The 20,164-nt window shown below is 47.2% G+C and overlaps 1 protein-coding gene across 2 annotated transcripts in view; it reads left to right on the forward strand.

Moving 5' to 3' along the window:
• The window catches only part of LOC6531604, a 43,918-nt gene extending 24,481 nt beyond the window's left edge, over window positions 1-19,437 (forward strand). The window contains exons 1-5 of one of the 2 annotated variants that reach the window (XM_015195945.2): window positions 2,830-3,084; window positions 13,403-13,612; window positions 13,793-14,022; window positions 16,290-18,025; window positions 18,150-19,436. In XM_015195945.2, the coding sequence (XP_015051431.1) occupies window positions 3,072-3,084; window positions 13,403-13,612; window positions 13,793-14,022; window positions 16,290-18,025; window positions 18,150-18,309 (2,349 nt within the window). In that variant the 5' untranslated portion in view covers window positions 2,830-3,071 and the 3' untranslated portion in view covers window positions 18,310-19,436. Of the gene's footprint in view, window positions 1-2,829; window positions 3,085-13,402; window positions 13,613-13,792; window positions 14,023-16,289; window positions 18,026-18,149 lie in introns of those variants that run through there. The other variant, XM_002092365.4, reaches the window with a different exon arrangement.
• The last annotated feature ends 727 nt before the right edge of the window (window positions 19,438-20,164 follow it).

The following is a 20,164-nucleotide window of genomic DNA, read 5'->3' on the forward strand; positions in this document are numbered from 1 at the left end:
GACTCTCTCTCTCTCCCCCTCTCTCTCTATCCGCATGTTGCCATCTCTTTCGACTGCCTGCTTTGCATGCAAACTTGGCGCCAAAAACTTTCGAGTTTCAGCCCGAGTTGCTTGAGCCGAGGGCACGACATTATTTGGGAATCCCTTATCCCTTTATCTGGCTTTAGCCCTAATCCCATCAGACACAAATGAAGAGAAGTTTCACGTTTCGAGTTTCCTGCTCCTTAAGCTTTTGTTTTTGTTCCTGTATTCCCAGCTCTCAGTTCCCAGTTCTCAGCTCCCTGTCCTTGCCATTGCCTTTGCTTTTGCTTTTGAAGTGCTTTGGCAATGGCAACGACGTCGGGATTAGGCCGCCAGCTAATGCGTCCTTGTGCCCGTGTCTGTGTCTGTGTCTGTGCCTCTGTCTGTGTGTGCGTGTCCTTTCGTCTGCAACGGTATGCGTGAGCGACTCTGTGAGTGTGTGTCTGTGTGTGAGTTTATGAGCCAGGTGGGTTAGACGGCGGCCCAGACAGTTGCCAGTTTTGGGAGCGAGTCGAGGTCGAGTCTTTGGGGATGCTAATCCCAATACGACTGGCAATTCTACCAAACTGCAGGCAGACAACTCACGACCTCGCTTGCCGCACTTTCAAACTCTAGGCGATACACTGCGAGAAACAGTAATGTCAGTTAGATGACTCAGTGAAACTAAAGTTGGATCTAAATGCAAGAAGTGCATGCTTAAATAATTACTTTCTAAAATCTGATGCTTAAAGTTTTGAACACCTAATTTAAACCCATTTAGGTAGCAAATTTCTCTCGGTGTGCTGGCAGGTCTTATTGATCGCGCAGGGGATTATCCAGAGCGCTGGCATATTGGCATATTGGCAGCCTGGCAGTCGGGCAGGCGATTGTCCATTTTCAATTTGTGCTCCACCAGCGATTCGGGATGGGGTAAGGCCCACGTCCAAATGGAAGGGACCTTGGTTTGGGGTATGAGTATGGATGTGGATGTGGGTGGGGATGTGGGGGTCGGGATGGGCCTGTAATCCGTTCGAATGCCCGACCAGTGCTGCCTACAAGTGCGGATACATCTATATTCATGCATATATATGTGCACTGAACACATTGTTGTTGTTGCTGTTGTTATTGTTGTTGTTTAAAGCCAGTGGCTGTCTGGTGCTTTGTTGTTTTAGCCTCCATATGAATCATACGCAACGTAATCCCAATTCGTTTAAGTCACTGACAATCCATGGATGCCCAGGCGATGCCGCAACGCATCCACACGGATAGCACACACACACACACACTCTCGCACTGTCCAATGCCAAATCGTATCCACTCCTCCCCCCACACAAACACCCCCCCGCGACCATTCAACCGCCCGTTTTCGTTGGGTCGAGCATATTTTCGCAATAAAGTAGATCCCGCATTAATCCCAACGATTTTGTGCTCTGGGCATTGCGTGTGCTTTATTTGTCCGTGTATTGGTGCCAGCCACGTCACTGTGTTAGTGTATCTGTGTGGGTTCGCCCGTTTATATCTGCATCTGAGTGTGCGTGAGTGTGTGTGCCTGTGTGTCTGTGTTAATCCTTAAACCGGCAGAGCTAAAGCTGCCCGCGTTGACGTCGCTGCCAACTGCAACCGAAAAAGGCCCAAAAGCATGCCATGAGTTGGAGTTTTCGAAGGGCGTGCGGTGGTTTTTTGGCCGGGAGGGTGGCGGGTGGCGGCAGTTGGGGCGTGTGGCGGCAGTTGGGGGCCCCACGCAGTGACAGCCCACCCTCCCCTTTCGTCGCCCTCCGCCTGCCGCCCTCCGAGACTCGGAGACTCGGTTTGCGGATGAGTCGATGGCGACGGCTGCTGCTGCTGCTGCTGTTGGGAGATTAACTTTTTTCCATGCAAACAGTGGTGGTGTGGCGGGGGTTTACGGGGGGATCCGAACGGCCGGGGCGGCGGCGGCTGGCTAAGGGGTGGGGTTTGGCGGGGAGGTGGGGTGGTGGGTATCGGCTATGGGGGCTGGGATTTTGCGTTTGCGTTTGCTTTTGGTGGCCGTGTGGGCGAGGGATTTAATTTCGTGCGGGATTATTATTTCGGATTTAACTCTTCGTTTTATGGATCGCTTGGCATTATAATGAACAGCGGCGTCGCCGGATGCTCATGGGCTCATAAGGGGGGTCGGGTCAGCTGAGATATAAATACATTTGAAAAAATATCAATATTTTAATGGATTATTTTTTAGAATATTTTTATAATTTTTTTTGGGTAATATGTACTAGAGATACTCGATGCTGTAGCAGATATTTAGTCTCATTAAAATATTCGTATCCCAAATAGCGATCTTATCGAAATACATTGTAGTAGCATTGTAGCTCCAGGCTTTGTAATGCATTATAATCCACTCCCCCTCCAGCATGCACCGTACTTATCCCAAATGCTGAGCACCTTTATTCGAGGTTAGCACGCCACTGCTCTATAACCCGCTTTGGCATTATAAACTCCGGTGTATTTTTATAACCAAACCTTAGCAATCGCCTGCGACAGCTTCAGCTTCAGCTACAGCGTTCGGCGACGGGAAACTGTGAACCCGAATCCATTATAGCTTAAGCTGCTGCCAACACCAACACCAACACAAGCATCAATGCCAATGCCCAGATACAGAGGCACACACACACGTACAGCTGGGGCATTATCCCAAAACGAAATGACATCCCTTGGAAATTAATCCTTAATTCCATTCATTTCGTATAATCCCAGAGATATACTTTGATAAGCGTAATGCGGGGCCAGGGTTTAACGGCAGAGCGAGCGAGATGGGGCGAAGCGTCGAGAGCGAGAGGGTGTTCCTGTGTGAGTGTGAGTGGCGATAGAGAGAGAGAGAGTGGCAGAGAGAGAGAGAGTGTGAGAGAGCGCCCAGAGCCACATGTTGCTATCCATTTGTGTGCGTGTATCCCCTCTTTGCATCTGTATCTGTGCCTTTGCCCCCGTATCTGCGTCTGTATGTGTTTGCCTGTTTGTGTGAGTGCGTGTTTGTGTGGGCCAGAACTCTCGACTCTCGCAGCTGAGTTTTCGGTTTCCGCTTCAGTATCGTGCCAAACATGCTGGAAGAAGGTTGGTGTAACTGCTTTTCGCTGTGCTCCGTGTTTTCGTTCCGTTCGCGCCGGTTATTGGTGTTTGCAGTTTGTTGTTTATGTTTAATGGCCTGGCCAGCAATTGGATTATGTTTGAGACTGTGGATTATGAACCTGACTCCCTCTATGCTTGTGTGTGTGTTTGTCTCAGCCTAAAATAATGAATCTAGCCCGGTGAATTGTGTCCTGTGACCTGTGAGTGAGTGACCTGTGTGTGGAAAGTGGGAGCTCAGGAACTGAGGAACTGAGAGACTGAGAAACCGAGGAAGTGGGGAACTGAAGAACTGAAGAAGTGAGGAAGTGGGGAACTTACACCGGGGACAAGGACACTTGCACACACAATAGATCCCGCCATCGAGTTGAGTTCCTCTTTTAACACCCTGACAGCTGGGTGCTCGTGTGTTTTGAGTCTGCAGACCAGATTTGCCACACCACTGTCAAGTCGCATTTGTCAACAAAGGCTACTGCCGCACACACACACACACATCAGTACACAAGTACAACAGTACACTGGCAAACAACACACAGCAAACAAACACACAAAGCGCTCAAATGAACTTAAAAAGCAGAGCGAAAGCTTTTAAATCTGTTGCTTTCGTGCAGGCTAATCCCTATGAAGTTCACTAGATTTTGCTTTGTTGCTGTTGTTGTTCCAGTTCAACAGTGGCAGACACCAGCTCACCAATACACACAAGCACTCCCACACAGATACACACTCACACACACACACACAAATGCGAAGTAAAGCTGGCAAGGGAGAGCTGCCAACAAGAGCAACAACAATGCACGGCGCGCTTTGGCACTTAAACCGAACTGAGCCGTCGGGCAGAGCTCATCCTCATCCCCAAACCCATCCCCATTTCCATCCTCTTCATCATCCTCCCGATGCCCAGGGGAGCAAGTTGGAGCTGGGCAAGCCCCCCACATCCCATCCGCCCACTGACCTAAGCCACGCTCTGCCAACCGCCCACCGCCCAACACCCGCAAAAATAAAAGCCAGAGCAAAAACAAACAAGCAGCGAGGCTGTGAAAATAAAATAAAGCCCTAGAGAAGGATAACCGAGAAGGGGACTTGAGCTGGGGGTCTAGACGGGATCATCCATGTACGTGGCTACTACTAGTCCTAGTCAAAGTTCTACTCCTATGTATCTCAGTATTGTGATTGAACCCAACGAGTTAAGAGTTCTATTTGGACTAACTAAAAGATCCCAACGAGTTGAGATCTCTATTTGGTCTTACTAAATGAATCCAACCAGTTGAGAGTTCTATTTGGACTAACTAAATGAATCCAACCAGTTGAGAGTTCTATTTGGTCTAACTGAAAGATTTCAACGAGTTGAGAGTTCTATTTGGACTAACTAAAAGATCCCAATGAGTTGAGATCTCTATTTGGTCTTACTAAATGAATCCAACCAGTTGAGAGTTCTATTTGTTCTAACTAAAAGATTTCAACGAGTTGAGAGTTCTATTTGGTCTAACCAAAAGAGGTATATTGATTCGTAGAGTTATAGGAAAATGTTAGATCATTATTATACAACGCGTAATCGGTTTCCCATCTGAAACCCATCTGACGTTGCTAAGCAAAATCGGATTAGCATTCGCCGCCTTTCAAAGTGCGTACTCAAGTATAGTTCCGCTTTGATTTCGATCTGCAAGTCCTTACCTCTTTGATTTCGCTCTTGGAAATATCCGAGCATATGAGTTGGGCAACTACAACCCCAGCCGAAAGCTTTGCCACTGCAAATCTGAGATTAGGTGCTCGGGATCTACTCATTACAATGGTAGTACTCGTGGGCATTTGATTACCCAGTCCGTGGATGTGGACTACTCCGTCATGGCAGATTATATAACCAGGAGTGACTGCTCGTGCGCGCTCGCTGGTGATTTGGTAGCGTGGTTTCGCTCATTATGCCCAAAATGCGAATTCCGCCTCGGATTAAAACAAACTCGCCGACTTCATCCCTTCATTCCCGCCCAGCACTCACTCCGGGTAGTTCTACCCCAAACCGCTTAGAGATTATGGCGAACTATTGACTAATTTGATTATCTGATTTCGTATTCATAGCCATATGACCCCTAACCCTTTAAATTGGCTAACTGCTGCATTTTTTTTCAGTTGTTACTGGCTCCACAGGCGGTTGGGTGTCTCATCTACATATATGTGTGTGTCTGGAATCCCCAAAGATTTAGCTGTAAAAGCCCCACGGCATTGCTCCCACATTCGAGTGCTCATGCATATGGCATATGCAGTGTATGAAGTGTGGAGCTGGTAAAAAAATCAACTCGAATGCCGCTGGCATTGGGTGAAATCGCAAAAAATTAGCAGTTAATCCCCTTAAATTGAATGCCGCAGATGGTGTTGCCATTGTCGTTGCTGTTTTGCTTCTGTTTGCTGTTTGGTTAGTTCACATGGCTGATAAAGGCCAAAAGGAACAGCAACAGAAACGGCAACTGAAACGGAAACTGAAACTGAAACTAAACTGAATCACAAAAGTTAACTGGGCATTTGGACATCGCAGAGATTGCTAGGCGAAAAGCCAACAAACAAGTGTGTGTGTGCTGGTTTCGTGGCTCGTGTTTGCGGCAATTAGTCGGAGTTGCCACATAATACGCGCGGCTAAATGTTTAAGATTTTAAGTTGCAAGAGGACTGGGCACCGTTCTCGGACCTAAGCCCGTCGGTATAGTATGTGTTACTATGTTTGCGGTTTGGCTTTTGTGGCCGAGGCTTAGGGGCAGATGCCCTCCAGCCCTCCACTTAATCCGCAACTAGTGAGGAAATCTGTTGAGAAATTTAACCTAATCCCGGCCAGAGTTCAGGGATCCCTGGCAGCGGATCCGACAAAAGGCTGCAAAATAATAAGGGAACGCGAAGGAGCTGCGACTTATAATGGCACTGCGTAAATCCCCTTCAAATTAAGCTCCTTGCCAGCCTCGCGTATCGACGTCTCGCACCCTTCATCCCAACTCCCATTGCCCTCCGCATCGCAATCCCACTGCCATCCGCATCCCCATCCCCATCTCCACTCCCATTCCGATTGCGATTCCGAGGCGAGGTTACGCTTAATGCAAATACAATGCTACGCGCTCACCGCAGCCGGATCAAATTTCATCCTCCTCTGAGGGCGACCCCCTTGGATCCCCCTCGTATCCCCTTCGGATCCCCTTTGGAGCTCCGCGTCCCTCGGCCAGACAAAGCCCAAATGCCAAAATACCAATGCGATATGGCGACATCGTCGACATCCTTTCTGTTTCCTCCTCCTGAGTAGGACATCGTCGACGTCTGTGGGCCACTAATAAACCCGAGCCGTTCCCGAACCACCCGCTCCCCCTCCCTCGCCATCTGAAAAGCCGCTCATCTGGCGGCTCCTTCGGCCCGCCCCCCCTCCGCCACCAGTTTGCAGTTCATTGGCAGCGGATTAAGCCGACGCGCATTCGCAGAGGCAGCAAATACAAAAGACGCTTTTGCCATTGGATCGATTTAAAATACTTCAGCGGCACGGAAAATACGCGTAAGCGGGACAGAGAAGAAAAATCAGTTGTGGGTATTAATAAGCGCTAAAGGGGGCGGGGCAGGGGCGGAGGCGGAGGCGGAAGGGTAATATGCATAAGCACCATTAACTTGTACTTAAAACTGTGGCAGGTGGTTGAGCCGAGGAGCGGACCATTCGAAACAAGGGGGTCCGCTACCGCCTCCCCCTCCACGCCCCCTTGCCACCTTTCCCCCGCTGCATGTAACTTAATTCGCCGTGTGGCTGCCAGCGTCTTCAAGCGGATTATATTAATCAATACAGTGATATATATGGCCTTTGTTCAGCCTTGCTCCTTACGGACTCCCAACTTCCTCCTCCGCCTCCTTCTCATTTGCCTGATTCGCCAGCGAGAAGGTTTAAATCAGACAGGCAGCCACTAGGCGTATACTTATTTTACTCCGCCTTAAGAGCTACTTTCTCCGCAAAGATGAGGTCTTACTTCATTTCATTTAAATCAATGCTGAAGTTGTGCAATGTTGAAATAAGATTATTGATTGTATTAACAAGGGCAAGCAATTAAAATTTGAGGTGCAATATCTTAACAAAAACATTGACAGTGCATATTAACTATGAATTTGTTGTATAAATTAAAATGCGCACAACTTACCTTTGACTAAAAGCAAAACTTCTCATTAATTTAAAAATAAAATACAATGGGTATCAGATAGCCGTAAGAGGGTTTCTCGGTTCGCAGTCGCCTCGAGTTCTTTTGCCCGCTTTAATTGAATCAATGGCACAGATCGCATGTTGTGCTCCTTCGCCTCCGCCGACCAGAGACTTTGTTTGGCTTTAAGCAGGAAGATTTAAACGTAATGCTAGCCGATTCCCTTAGCATATTTATGCATTTATGTGCATACATACATACGTGCTGTATATACATATATATACATACATACATGAGCATGCCTATAATTCAGTCACACAGCCAAAGCGTCTTAAGCGCTAAGTAGAAGCAACGTAAATAAGTAATATTGATAACTAAAGTGATTAAGGTTGCCTTTGGGTCTGCTGCAGTTGCACTTCCCCTCACCTCGCCCCTGTGTGTGTGTGGCTTTGTCTTTTGAACTGTCTGCTGGAACTCACGTATGGATCCCACAGCCGAGTGGGTGGCCCACTTGGTCAATTCGGAATGGCTAAAACAAATGCAGACTGAGCAGGTTTATGTGGAGGAAGCATGAGCGATTTCTTGGTTGCCATTTTGGCTTGGCCCTTTTTTTTTGCTGCGCCAGTGATTATGTTTGGTTCAACTGGTTTCTGGTTGATTTTTGGACATGCAACCCCGAGAAGGAAGGGGGTTTCCCCTTTAGAGTTCTATCTCGGCAGCGCTTGTTTGCAGACATTATCGACATTTAAATCCCTTATTTGTGGCTGCTGCCAGGACGTCCTTTTTCCGGGCACTTGATAGAATTTGACAAATTGAAAATCCTTTTGTGGCAAGCGGTTGTCCTTGTGTGTGCACGCATGGCCTTATCCTGCAGTTCATAATTTTAATCCGGTTCCACAAAAATGTCTGCTTATTTGCATCGCCGATCTGTTGAGCTGCTGAGCTGTCGAGATGCTGAGTTGCTGGCGAGTCCTTGAGATCTCGACATTCTTTGCGCCTTAATTATTCACTTCTTGGACTCGTTTTAATCCCACTGCCATCAATTTGGCATTGCTCTGTTCGATTGCATAACTTCGCATTGCTTTCGCCCGAGAGTCGAGAGTCATTTGGCCGAAAAATACACATTATAATCCTTTTGTAAGGATTTGTCCCTGGCACATGGCTTTGCCAACTCAAACCAAACCCAAACCAAGCGCAGTCCAACCCCCTGTGCATTCAATTATCGTTTGGCCTCGCAGTTGGCCATTGTCTCAGGGTCCCTGTCCGCAAATTCGCAAAACTAATGAAGTGCTGCAGCTCCTTGAGCAGCCTGCTAATGCCACTAGAGTCCTTTTTCCTTACTCCCCTCCCCGGACTCCTGGACTCTTGAACTCTTCAGCCACTTGGCCGCATGTATAAGCATGTTTTCTGGTTTGCTTCACAGACAAAGCTTAGAACCACTTAAGAAAATCCATTCACAACCTGAAACTAACTAGAGTCCTGGCCATCCTGCCGCTGCCGTCGGTGAACTGTGTGTGTGTGTGTGAGTGTCCTGCAAAGATTTTCGAATGCTTCGTCTGAGGTTTGGCCCCTGTCGTTTTTGCCGGCAAAAGAAAACTCACCTGATGATGGTCCCAAATCAACATATGAAGCAAACAACAAAAAGGATTAAGTCCAAGACACACACATACACACATATATATAGAGACACAGGCACACACACACACACATGTCCCTTTTGCATAGTTTTACATGTCTAAGGACAAAAAATGAATTTATTGCGCAACAAAAACACAGAACTTGAGACAATTCCAAAGCCTAACCCGAGAGGCCGAGGCCAATTTAGCAGCTGAGATGGGCCAAAATAGGTGGGGGCTTGGGCAAAGGATTCAAATAAATTACCGCTACGGGCCATACTTATTTCATTAGGATTATTTTTGACTAACATTTACGGCTCCCCCACCGACAGGGTCCTTTGTGAAATATTCGCAGGAGTGCTGGGTGGCAGGAGCGTTCTGGAGTCAAAGGATTCCTGATTTCCGGTTGTATCCGACTGGGCGGATTTCGATTGGTTCGCCGATGAGGGCGCTAAACGCGAACAGTCAGCGATAAAAAGAAAGAAAATGCCTCACGGCATTAATTATAATCCGCTTAAAAGTTTCAACATGTTTTCCCAGCCCCCCCAAAAGCCCTATTCAAACAAAAAAAAAAAACACACGAATACAAATACAAATACTGTGGCGCAAAAAAAAAGAGGCGTACAAATCTCAAAATACGCCTCTGACTCAGAGCAAAAGGCCAAGAAGCAGAAGAAGAGGGCCAACTCAAATGCAAAGTGCAGATTTTTTCGCATGTGCACAAGTGGAACTCGAAGTGCCAAAGAGCATTGACTCTGATTCGGAACAGAAGTATTCCCGGGGTTGAAAGATCAGTTCAAGCGGCTCGAAAGCCCTCAACTCACAGAAAGAGATTCGTAATCCTTGCAGAGGACACACAAGTTATGGGGGTTCAAGGATTGCTTAGGCTGGAATTGTTCTTTACACACATATATTCATTACTCTACATTTCTTCTAACTTTGTGATGAGATCTACAGCTTGTAAAAACGTTTCCTTTTTATGATATATTTTCTTTTGTTACATCATTTTTTGTTAAACAAGTATAGCCAATCTCGCTCTTCAAATACTAAATGATCCAAACTAATTGGCAATCCAACTTCGATACGCCGGCCATACGGCAATTTACCACCGCTGCCCCGCATCGCTTTTCAATAGCTAATCTTTCATTTCCTAGGTATTCATTATTCCGCAAGGCAAAGGCAGTTGTTAGGCAGCTTACTTCGCTTGTGTCCTGCGTCGTCCTGCGGCGGCAGGGGAGCAAAAAACACCGGAGGCAAGACGCAAACCGATTTTCATTTTATTGTCCTGCTTAATGCGTTTGTTTTTCTTTTGCGAGTGCAGCAGGCCAGCCAGCAGAGCTGGGATGTGCTGGGAAATCGGGAAAAGCGCAGGGACTAAGGCAAGGATATGTGGAGGAAGCCAGAGGTGTGAGATGTCAGCCAAGTGAAAGGCTTTCCTTTGTGCCAGCTTGTGTGCGAGTGCGAGTGTGTGTGTGCGGGTGTGTGTGTGTGTGCTGGGGAAAGTTCTTAAGTCGCTCCGAATGCTGCTGAAGCTGTCGGAGGCATTATAAATTAAAATGCACGCATTAAAAATTCTACTAAAAAACAGTTTGCAATTAAGTAGGACTTAAGTTGAAGTGTAAATAAAAATGCACACACACACACACGCACACACATAGTATCCCTTGAGATGCTGAAAATTTGTTTTCTGGCGTGAAGTGAAGGAAAAACTTGTGGCAATTTCCTTAAGACTATTGCTTAATTTCCGGTCACTCTTCCTTGCAAACTTCGGCCCACACACACACACCCACAAAAACCCATGAACCATTAACACACACACACACCCACACACGATGGCCCTGGGAAGCCTACTTAAGTCCCTTGAAATCCTTGAGATTTTTTGCACTGGTCAAGCAATGATAAGCAAATTTCCCCACAGTTCACTTGGCTTAAGACGAACCCTTTCCTTCCATCTCCATCTCCATACAGCTGCTGTCCACGTGTCCACGTGTCCGTCCGTTTTGGTTATTAAAACTTTTGGTCTGTTGAAATTTTAATTTTCCTAAATACCCAAATCACTCAAAATCATTTTAATAAGTAAATTATGAGCAGTCTGCCTATAAATAAACAATCACACAATTTATTCCATCGAAAAAGTCGAGAAAAGACTACAAATATTTGCCGGCCCAGCAAGGATACTTGAGTAATCCTTTGCAGTCACCTAAATAGCTCTGCCCGCCTAAAACTTCTGTCCGTGTGTGTGCTTGTATATGTGTGTGCTTGTGTGCATGTAAGGATTAAATCGTTTTGATGTCCTTGCCAGGGCAATTTATAATTATTTGTTTGCGTTGGCCTGTGGTCAGCCAATTGGTCAATTTCTTAGAAGAAAGTCGAGTGGATAAAACTTTTCCTCTTCCTTTTCCGCCAGCCCGGTAATTTGGATACTTTATGCACATGAGATGTTTCTGGAAACTTTCCACCAGATTTTAAGTCCTTAAAGAGGGAGGAAAAACTGCTCCTGGCAGTTTTACCTGCCATCTTTCGTGAGCTGGGAAATTTTCCAATTTCTGTTGATTGCGATGACTGAACTTGATTATTTGTGCTGCCATCGATGCAGGTTAATAAATCTTAAGCCGCGTGGCGGTTCGCTGGAATTCTATTCGCCGACAAGGGCGGATGGATACCGTCTTAGCCCTTAGCCCCTGGAAAAGTAGAGTTCATTTACAAATCGTTTGTCGGCTTACCGACAGTGAGGGGGGGAATCAAGTAGTAGAAGTCACCGGAGTTGTCTGCCTGCCGCGCCAAGATTTAATGCCCTCCAACCGTTTTGCCCTGCGCGCTTAATTCAATTTGTTTTGGCCCGCTTCGACTGTCTCGATTACTTACCATTTTTTCAGATTTTCTCCTTTACTTGCGTTACTTGCCTCTTGCCAGTGGCACTGATAATGCTAATAAGGATAAGCTCTGTCTGCCATCGTTGGCCCGGGTGACTTAAAGCTGCTGATTCCGATTCCAATTCCGATTCCGATTCCAATTTCGATTCCAACTCCGACCAGTGGTTGTTGAAATGCCAGTTCAGATGCAACAATTAGTGGCTGCTCGGTGGCCTGGGCATCCACCCGCTAAGACCACCGCACACTAAGCGCAATTGCCACCCACTAAACAACACACCACCACCCCTCCTCACACACACTCTCACACACACGCACGCATACATATGCAGGTGGACGAAATCCGCTTTTGTTTTAGCCCCATCAAATCATGGCTCCATGGATAATGGATATATTGAGTTTATAATTCGCCGGCACAGGCCGCACAACGAGTTTTCATCCATGGAACCAGACCACTGCACTAATGACCAGTTCTGGGCCATCATGACCATCATGACCATCATGACCATCGAGAACATGGTGTTTTTGTGGGGCCCAAAACAATGCGTTTAGAGCAGCTTTCTAATTTAATGCTGAACAACCATTTTTTTCATAGCACGCAAATATTACGAATTTGGGCAAATATTTCGAATTGATTGAATTTAATATGATTATTATTACACCTCGCGCCCATCACTTAAAGTTCTAGGTGACAAACAATGCATTATAGTTGAATTCTTTATTCCTTTTCAACTCGGCACAGCCGACGCAGCGAGCGGCTGATGTATTTATTTTTAATGCCGATGGCCCCCAATGAGGTTTTCATGGCAATTAAAAGATTTGCGTGGCCCGCACACACACACGCACACACACACATATACACACGCACACGCACACACAACGGCGCCCACAAAAATATGGCATGGAAATCGCACGTAATTGGGCTGAACTTTCGGTTGGTCCGATTTTATGCGATTTTCCTCGATTTTCCGCACCAGTCCCAACCCAGCGTTGTTCTTTAAAACGCTTGCAGCTGCCCGGACCCGGCAAATGCCAATCGTTCGCCAATCTCTGGCTGCTTACAATTTTTATAATTGGAATAATTAATAATACCATTATGTTGGCCGGACCTGGGGCGTTAAGCCTATTTGCAGTGTGCCCATCAGCCCTTCAATTGCTCCTGGCCACGCCCACTTCCCAACTTCAGCGGCAGGCCATAATGTCTATAACTTCTATGCTCTATGCATTTGGCCATTTTATTTTTAAGCCTTCAATAATTGGTCGGGTGGAGCGGTGAGTTCGTTTTTGAGAGCGTTATCGAAAGAAAGAGCATAATTCATAATTTTGAAAAACCTATTTTTTTAAATTTCAAGTTTAGTTTGCCATTTCCCACAGTGGAAATGGTCGAATGGTTTGGCAATTTAAGCGGCTAAAACCATTTGCGGCTAACCGCAACATGCAATAATTTATTTTAATACCATTGTGCGTGCGTGGAGGTGTGGAGCCAATCTGCATAAAATTTCGAATATGTTTTAATTGCTTATTTTAATTTGTCGATGATTTGCACTTGGAACTAGACTGAACTAAACCGATTATTAAACACCACTCGAGTGGTGGCAGCCAGCTATTATTAATAATAATATCACTACTATATATATTACTAACCGCCTCCTTTCTACTCCTTCTGCTCCTTTTAGCCAAATCACTTCCACTTCACTGTGTGGTGGAGTCGGTGCACTCCCTGCACGCCTCCCTCACCATCGACACTCGCCAGCCGTGGAAGAGGCGCCCCAACATCGAGACCGACAGCTACGTGATCATCGCCGCGGCCACGCCCTGGAGCGAGATTGTACAGACGGCGCTCCAGAGGCTGGGCTACTCCCAGGAGGTGGCCAACACAGCCAGAGGTGAGTGACTTGACCATGACACCAGCTTCAAGAAGCTACTAGTAAAAGGTGTTAAGATATTCAAAGCTAGGAGAGGCTGGGTTCCAAACCCACACTTCCTCACTTACACATCATTGCTAGTTGTGAATGATAGAATAGTTCATTTTAATAACAATTTCATTCTTATTTATCTCTCCACAGGCTCATTAATCATCAAGCACTGGAAGCCCATACCCCTGGAGCAGATATCGGACAACCCAGCGGTGCCCGTGAGCGACATTGTGGGCGAATTGACATCCGTGATCACGCTGAGGATCGTGATCCTGCGTCCCAAGACATCGCCGTTCGGGGAGATCAAGGACAAGCTGCTCAAGCTGCTGGTGCTGCAGTCGCATGCGGTGCTCCGCTCCACAGGATGTCCGCTGGATGAGGTGAGTTTCAAGCCACCGTTACGCCCCTTCCGTCGTCTGCCAATTAGACATTCACTTTGAACTTTCACTTAAAATTCGGCACTAAGACGACGAAATTCTATAATGATGCATAAGCGGTTTACGACAAACTCCCCCAAGCGCTCTTATCCGTCTTGGAGTTTGCTAAAACTTGCCCCAAAAATGTCTCCGGATGAGAGAAGTGGCGACGCTAATTTGCGTGATGCGAGGCATGAGCACACACACATATACACACTCATTTACACACACACACATATATGTAGACAGCAAGAGATACTTATAACTTTTGCATGTCCTGTCTGCTTGCGGAATATTTAACTCATTGAAAATGTTTTGATAGCTACTACAAAGAAATTTTGTTAAGCCGAGTTCATTTATTTGGTTCACTTAACTAATCCTTTTTTGCAATAGTTTTCATTTTAATCAGCTTTACGCTGCTGCTTCCTTGCTCTCCTGTCTCCTGTCTCCAGGAGTATGCCGAAGTTTGTGTATGTGTGTGGCTTTTGTGTGCCTTATTGAAATCGGTTTAGAAGGCTTAGTTGGGAATCCTGCAGCAGGCGGGGCACCCAGTGCATGGCTCACATGACCCACTTCCGTGGCGATGAGGGGGGTGGGGGGTGAGCGGCAGGGGGTGTTGCGATATCGGTGCATTAAGGCCATAAATCATTGGGCCGTACACTATCGCTGGCGATGAACAACACGAAATCACGGCCAGAAATACCCTTCAATTGATATTGCGACTTTATTGGCCTGGCCCCTCAACCTCTACTCCACCCCCTCCAGTGCTTCTTCACTCCCTCCTCCCCCCTTGATTAAAGCAAATCGAAGCAAGGCAAGGCACCTAATCACATGATAAGCATTTACCATAATTTCCACATTCGCTGTCTGACACCTCAAGCCCATCGCGGTGGCTCTCCAGTGTCCGCTGGAGGAGCTTTGCTTTGCTTTGCTTTGCTTTGGGGTGGGGCGATAGGAAAATCAATTTAATAATACCCCGCCACGTAAGAAGCGTCAACCAGCCCATTTTATTTACAATTAGGTGTCTCTGCCCCACCAGTCCACCTAACCCATCTAAAACCACCCACCCCTCCTGCAGTTCGCTTGTGTTCTGAGCAGCTTAAGTGATTTGGGGCGCCTCCTTAGCTGATAGCACCACCACGACGCTAGAAAAAAGCACCACAGACAGACACACCAACAGACAGAAATCGGAACCAAAACGAGGCGAAACCACGGCAAAAAACCACCAAAAGAGCCAGACATTATCTTGGCCAGCAGTTGGGAGACAAAGCAGTATCTTTGAGCATTTAATACGCCATGGCAATCTACCCTTTGGCCAACTCAACTCAACTCAACGCAACGCAACGCATCGCATCGCATTTCGATTCTATTTCTGTTGGGTAAATTCAATTTTAATCGCCATAAGCTGATGTGTCGCTGCCTATCAGGTATCAGGGACTATCTATTTATCGCCTTCGCTGCGATTCAATTCGACTCGATTCAACTCGGTGGCTCTGTTGTCTGTTAATATCAGCTCGGCGTGGTATCTGCTGTCGCCGGTCTCTGCCCGTAGTATATCGTAGTAGGCAATTTTCGACTGCCACTCGCACTCGCACATTTATGGCTAAGTGAATCCCGCCACTTGAGTTTGCCGGACAACAACAACAACGACAACAACAACAACAACTAGAGCTACCGCTACAAACAGAACCCCGTTTGTTAACCGGCGACTGTGATTTTTATGACAGCCGCTTAGTGACCGGCGGACTTTGGGGTCTTAGTGCAGCTAGCTACTGTTGACAGTCGCTCATTCGCTCAGTGCTCAGTGCAAAAGCAAACCCCTGTCCAAGGTTGTTGTACCCACACCCACTAATCCCAAGCATTTTCCCCCTGATTTCCACACGGAACACACCACTTTTCAAGTGACGATCGAATCGCTGATTTACCACATAACCATCATATGACTGCAGAGCGTGGCAGCACTTATAATAGAATAGGTGTTCTTAATTAAACAATCAGTACAATCACAATTGGGTACCCCGAAATGTTTCCATTAATTTTCGTGCCTGTGAATCATGCTCTTGCCAAATAGAATCTATGATTATGCAGCAATTCGCATACAATCGCGTAATCTATCTGCAAAGTTGTTTACTCAATGGGTCAAAATACAGTCTTATAAATTTGTGGGCGATAAGCATAACCCTTGTATGTGACTTTCTAAATGTGGTCTCATTCTCATTCCTCCCTTCCAGGTGACGCTATCCCAGATCTGCCGCAGTTCCCACCAGAACACCTACGCGCTGCCAGGAGGTGAGATCTCCGATGAGCTGCGTCGCAAGTTCGACCAGTGGTGGTCCAATCAGCTATCGCCCCAAGCGGCGGCCATGACGCCCAAGATGCTGCCGTTCATGACGGGTCCGTCGGCGGTTCCCGTTCCAGTGGCCGTGCCCGGCGAGATGGACTTTCCCGTAGGCACGGCGATGGCGGCGGCGGCCGCTGCTGCGGCTCATGCCGCTGCTGCCGGTGGAGCGGCGGGCGGTAATCCCCTGGGTTCGATGGGCAGTCGGGAGAGCCTGTTGCTGGCCAACGAGGCTGCTCACCATGCGGGCGCTGGACAGGCACCGGGGCCAGGACATCACGGCAGCATGCTGGTGCATCCGATGCACGCGTCCATGCACCACCATCACCATCATGGCGGCGGCGGTGGACACGGTCCTCCGTATCCCAATCAGAAGACTCGCATGCGTACCAGCTTCGATCCGGAGATGGAGCTGCCCAAGCTGCAGAAGTGGTTCGCCGACAATCCGCATCCCTCGCGCCAGCAGATCCAGACGTATGTGGTGCAGCTGAATGCCCTGGAGTCGCGCCGGGGCAGAAAGCCCCTGGATGTGAACAACGTGGTCTACTGGTTCAAAAACGCTCGGGCGGCACAAAAGCGGGCAGAGATGCGGGGCGGCAGTCTGGGGAGTGCAATCAGTGCCCTGGGTCATGCCGCCATGAATGGCTATCTGAGTCAGCACGCCCCTTTGGGGCAGAACTCCAGCAGCAGTGCTGGTAGCCAGCCCATGAGCATGGGCAACCTGTCCATGTCGCACGACTACCTAAAAAGTCCGCTCAGCCTGAAGTCGGAGGACATTGACACCATGTCGCAGCACTCGGACGACATGGACGAGGAGCAGAGCAGGCCAAACACGCCACAACTGCCCCTTTCGTTGACCACCCACGAGCGGCATCGCAGCTCGCCGCTGATGGACGAGGACGAGGAGGAGGGGGCGGAGCAGCAGCAGCAGCAGGCACAGGAGGCCAAGAGCGATGGTATGAATGGCAGTGTGCAGGATGAGGAGCGGCAGGAGAAGTCGCGCGATGAGCTGCTGGACAACGACAAAGAGAACTCCAACGGTGAGGATCGGCATCAGGATGCAGACGCCCAGATGGAGGTCAATGCCAGCCTCAACAATAACCACAACAACAGCAGCATGCACAATGAGCAGGAGGTGAACTCCACACCCAAGCGCTCCACGCCCAAGGAGGAGGACGACGACTTGGACATGGACGAGGATGAGGAGGACAACGAGAACGATGCCAGCCACTTGGACGAGTTCCGTTCACCCTCGCCGGATCTAGCCGGCGGTGTGGTGCCCCACAAGGACCAGCTGCCCTTTCCCATGGTCCCCAACTCGATGTTCTCGCAGTCCTTCATGTACATGAGCCACTACATCCCGGCATTCGGCCAAGCTGCCGCCGGACATCCGCATCACCATGCAGCGGCTGCAGCGGCCGCTGCCGGCATCCAACCCAACGCCCTGATGGGCGGCGGCGGCCTCAACCTGTCGAGCATCTCGAACGAGGAGCGCCGGAAGCGGAACCGCACCTTCATCGATCCGGTCACCGAGGTGCCCAAGCTGGAGCAGTGGTTCGCCATGAACACGCATCCCTCGCACAACCTCATCCTCAAATACACCGAGGACCTGAACACCATGCCCTATAGGTGAGCATCTAAACCTTTTGCTGAACTTTGTAGATCATGACATTTAAAAAATTAGTAAAATGTATTTGTTATTTGTTAAAATTTTATGACTAACTTTTTCCTTTATTTCTTTGTGTGTTTCTAGGCAAAAGTTCCCGCGCCTGGAGAGCAAAAACGTGCAGTTCTGGTTCAAGAACCGAAGGGCCAAGTGCAAGCGCCTCAAGATGTCGCTGTACGACAGCAATCAGTGCGCCCAGCTGGGCGGACTCGGCTCCTTTGTGCCCAAGTACGAGGAGCGGGACTAGGCTGGCGGAGGAAGTTCCGCCCGGAGTTTGAAATCAAAATTAGCAGCATTTCTTCTTGTAAATAGCTAAACGAGAGACACACACACCCAAACACCCACATACAAAAAAAAAAACCCCTATTTAAGCAGCCATAAAAATGCCGCTGCTGCTATGACAAATACTATACCATATACGATAGCTTATAATATGTAATCCCCTAGATTAGTGAACTCTAAGTATTATAGAACGAGAACTAACCCAGTTACGCATTACCATTTGCCCAGGAGCATCTAGCGAAATTAGAGCATATAGATAAAGCCCACTTTATGAGTAATTCAATCATGCATGAACCAGTATGATACAGGGATTCTAACCCAGTATCCATTATACAACTCTCTATTTCTACTACTACCTAGTTCTTAGCCATTGATATAGAATGAGGGCGACAGCTCGTTAAGCATAAGCAAACCAAAGAAAGCCAAGTTTCGAGAAACGCAGTCGAAGTAGATGAAGAAGTGATCTGCGATCTGCGATCTGTATATAATGTATGTTATCCTAGGTACGCATTCTTTGAGCATTGTGAATTGGTTTCGGCCTAAGTTGCATTTGTATCTGCAGACTAAGTTACCCATAAGTTGAGTTTGAGTTGTACCAGTTACCAGTACCAGTACCAGTACGTTTAGTTGCCCTGCCTTATTTGAGAGCCCCCCAAACCCCCCACTCCCAATCGCCTAGCACATATCCCTTTTGATCCGAGCACACGGATACCGCATATAGAATGTATAACATACCATTCGTTGCTTTCGAAGTCTTGGTATCTAATACCAACCCCCGAAATCTAGCCACCAATCAGCTTCGATGCGATTGGAAGCATTCGTTGCTATCTCCACATTGAGCGTTTCGATACAAAGCGCACGTAACTAAAACTACACACGGAAATAAAACGTTTTACAAATTGTTCCATTAGTTTCGTAAGCCTTTACATAGATAATAAACTTAATTCAAATAATATTGTAATTTATTGCAAGCATCAGTACGCCAACAAACACACACACACACAGATACACACAAATAACACAGACAGACACACACAGTGAAAACATCCACACATCTTTATATATAATATAAATAGAAATATATTCCCCAGCAATTATTAAATGATTAAATAAATACAATTTTAAATGTCAAATTCAAGCCTAGAGTTTTTTATGCCAGTGGGAAATGGTTGTGATAGAAGGGCGGCCCCCAAAATCATGGAACTTTGCTATTTTGTGTTCTTTTGTAAGCCGGATATCAGTTTCGGTATACGGATATGAATTGTTTGCTACAAATGGCTTGATAACGCACAGTATAATTTTGATTTTGATAATATTATTTATATAACAATGGTTGCAGAAAACTTAAGTCTATTGTCATGGTCAAAAGTTGTCCTTAAATTGGTCGTAACAATATCTTTTCATAGGGGCTATTTTAAATTTCATGGCACATCATTAAGGAGTTCATAAATTCTTAGGGAGTGCATTGTTGGCCAAAAGGATGGGAAGAATGCTTTCCATTTTCCTTCCAGAAGCCTTGGGCTAATGTGCTGCTGCAGTCGTAATGTGTTTGGCAATTTCTCATATGTGCCAGATCTTTGCTTTATTTCATTGGGTTCTTTTCTTGGGCACTTTTTTTTTGTACTTTTTGGTAAGCACTGATAAGCAACGGAGGAAATAAATATGCATATGTGCGGGAAACGAAGAAAAAATGGCAATATGAGCAGCACATTTAGCTTCGTTTGGAGCATGAGTTGTGGCACGGGGCGTATGAGTTATCTACCGCCCACCCACATCTCGGCCGCAGATATGAAACAATTTATTAGCGCCAAAGTTTACTT

This window comes from Drosophila yakuba, chromosome 2R (assembly GCF_016746365.2).
Source record: "Drosophila yakuba strain Tai18E2 chromosome 2R, Prin_Dyak_Tai18E2_2.1, whole genome shotgun sequence".
NCBI classification, from domain to species: Eukaryota; Metazoa; Arthropoda; class Insecta; order Diptera; family Drosophilidae; genus Drosophila; species Drosophila yakuba.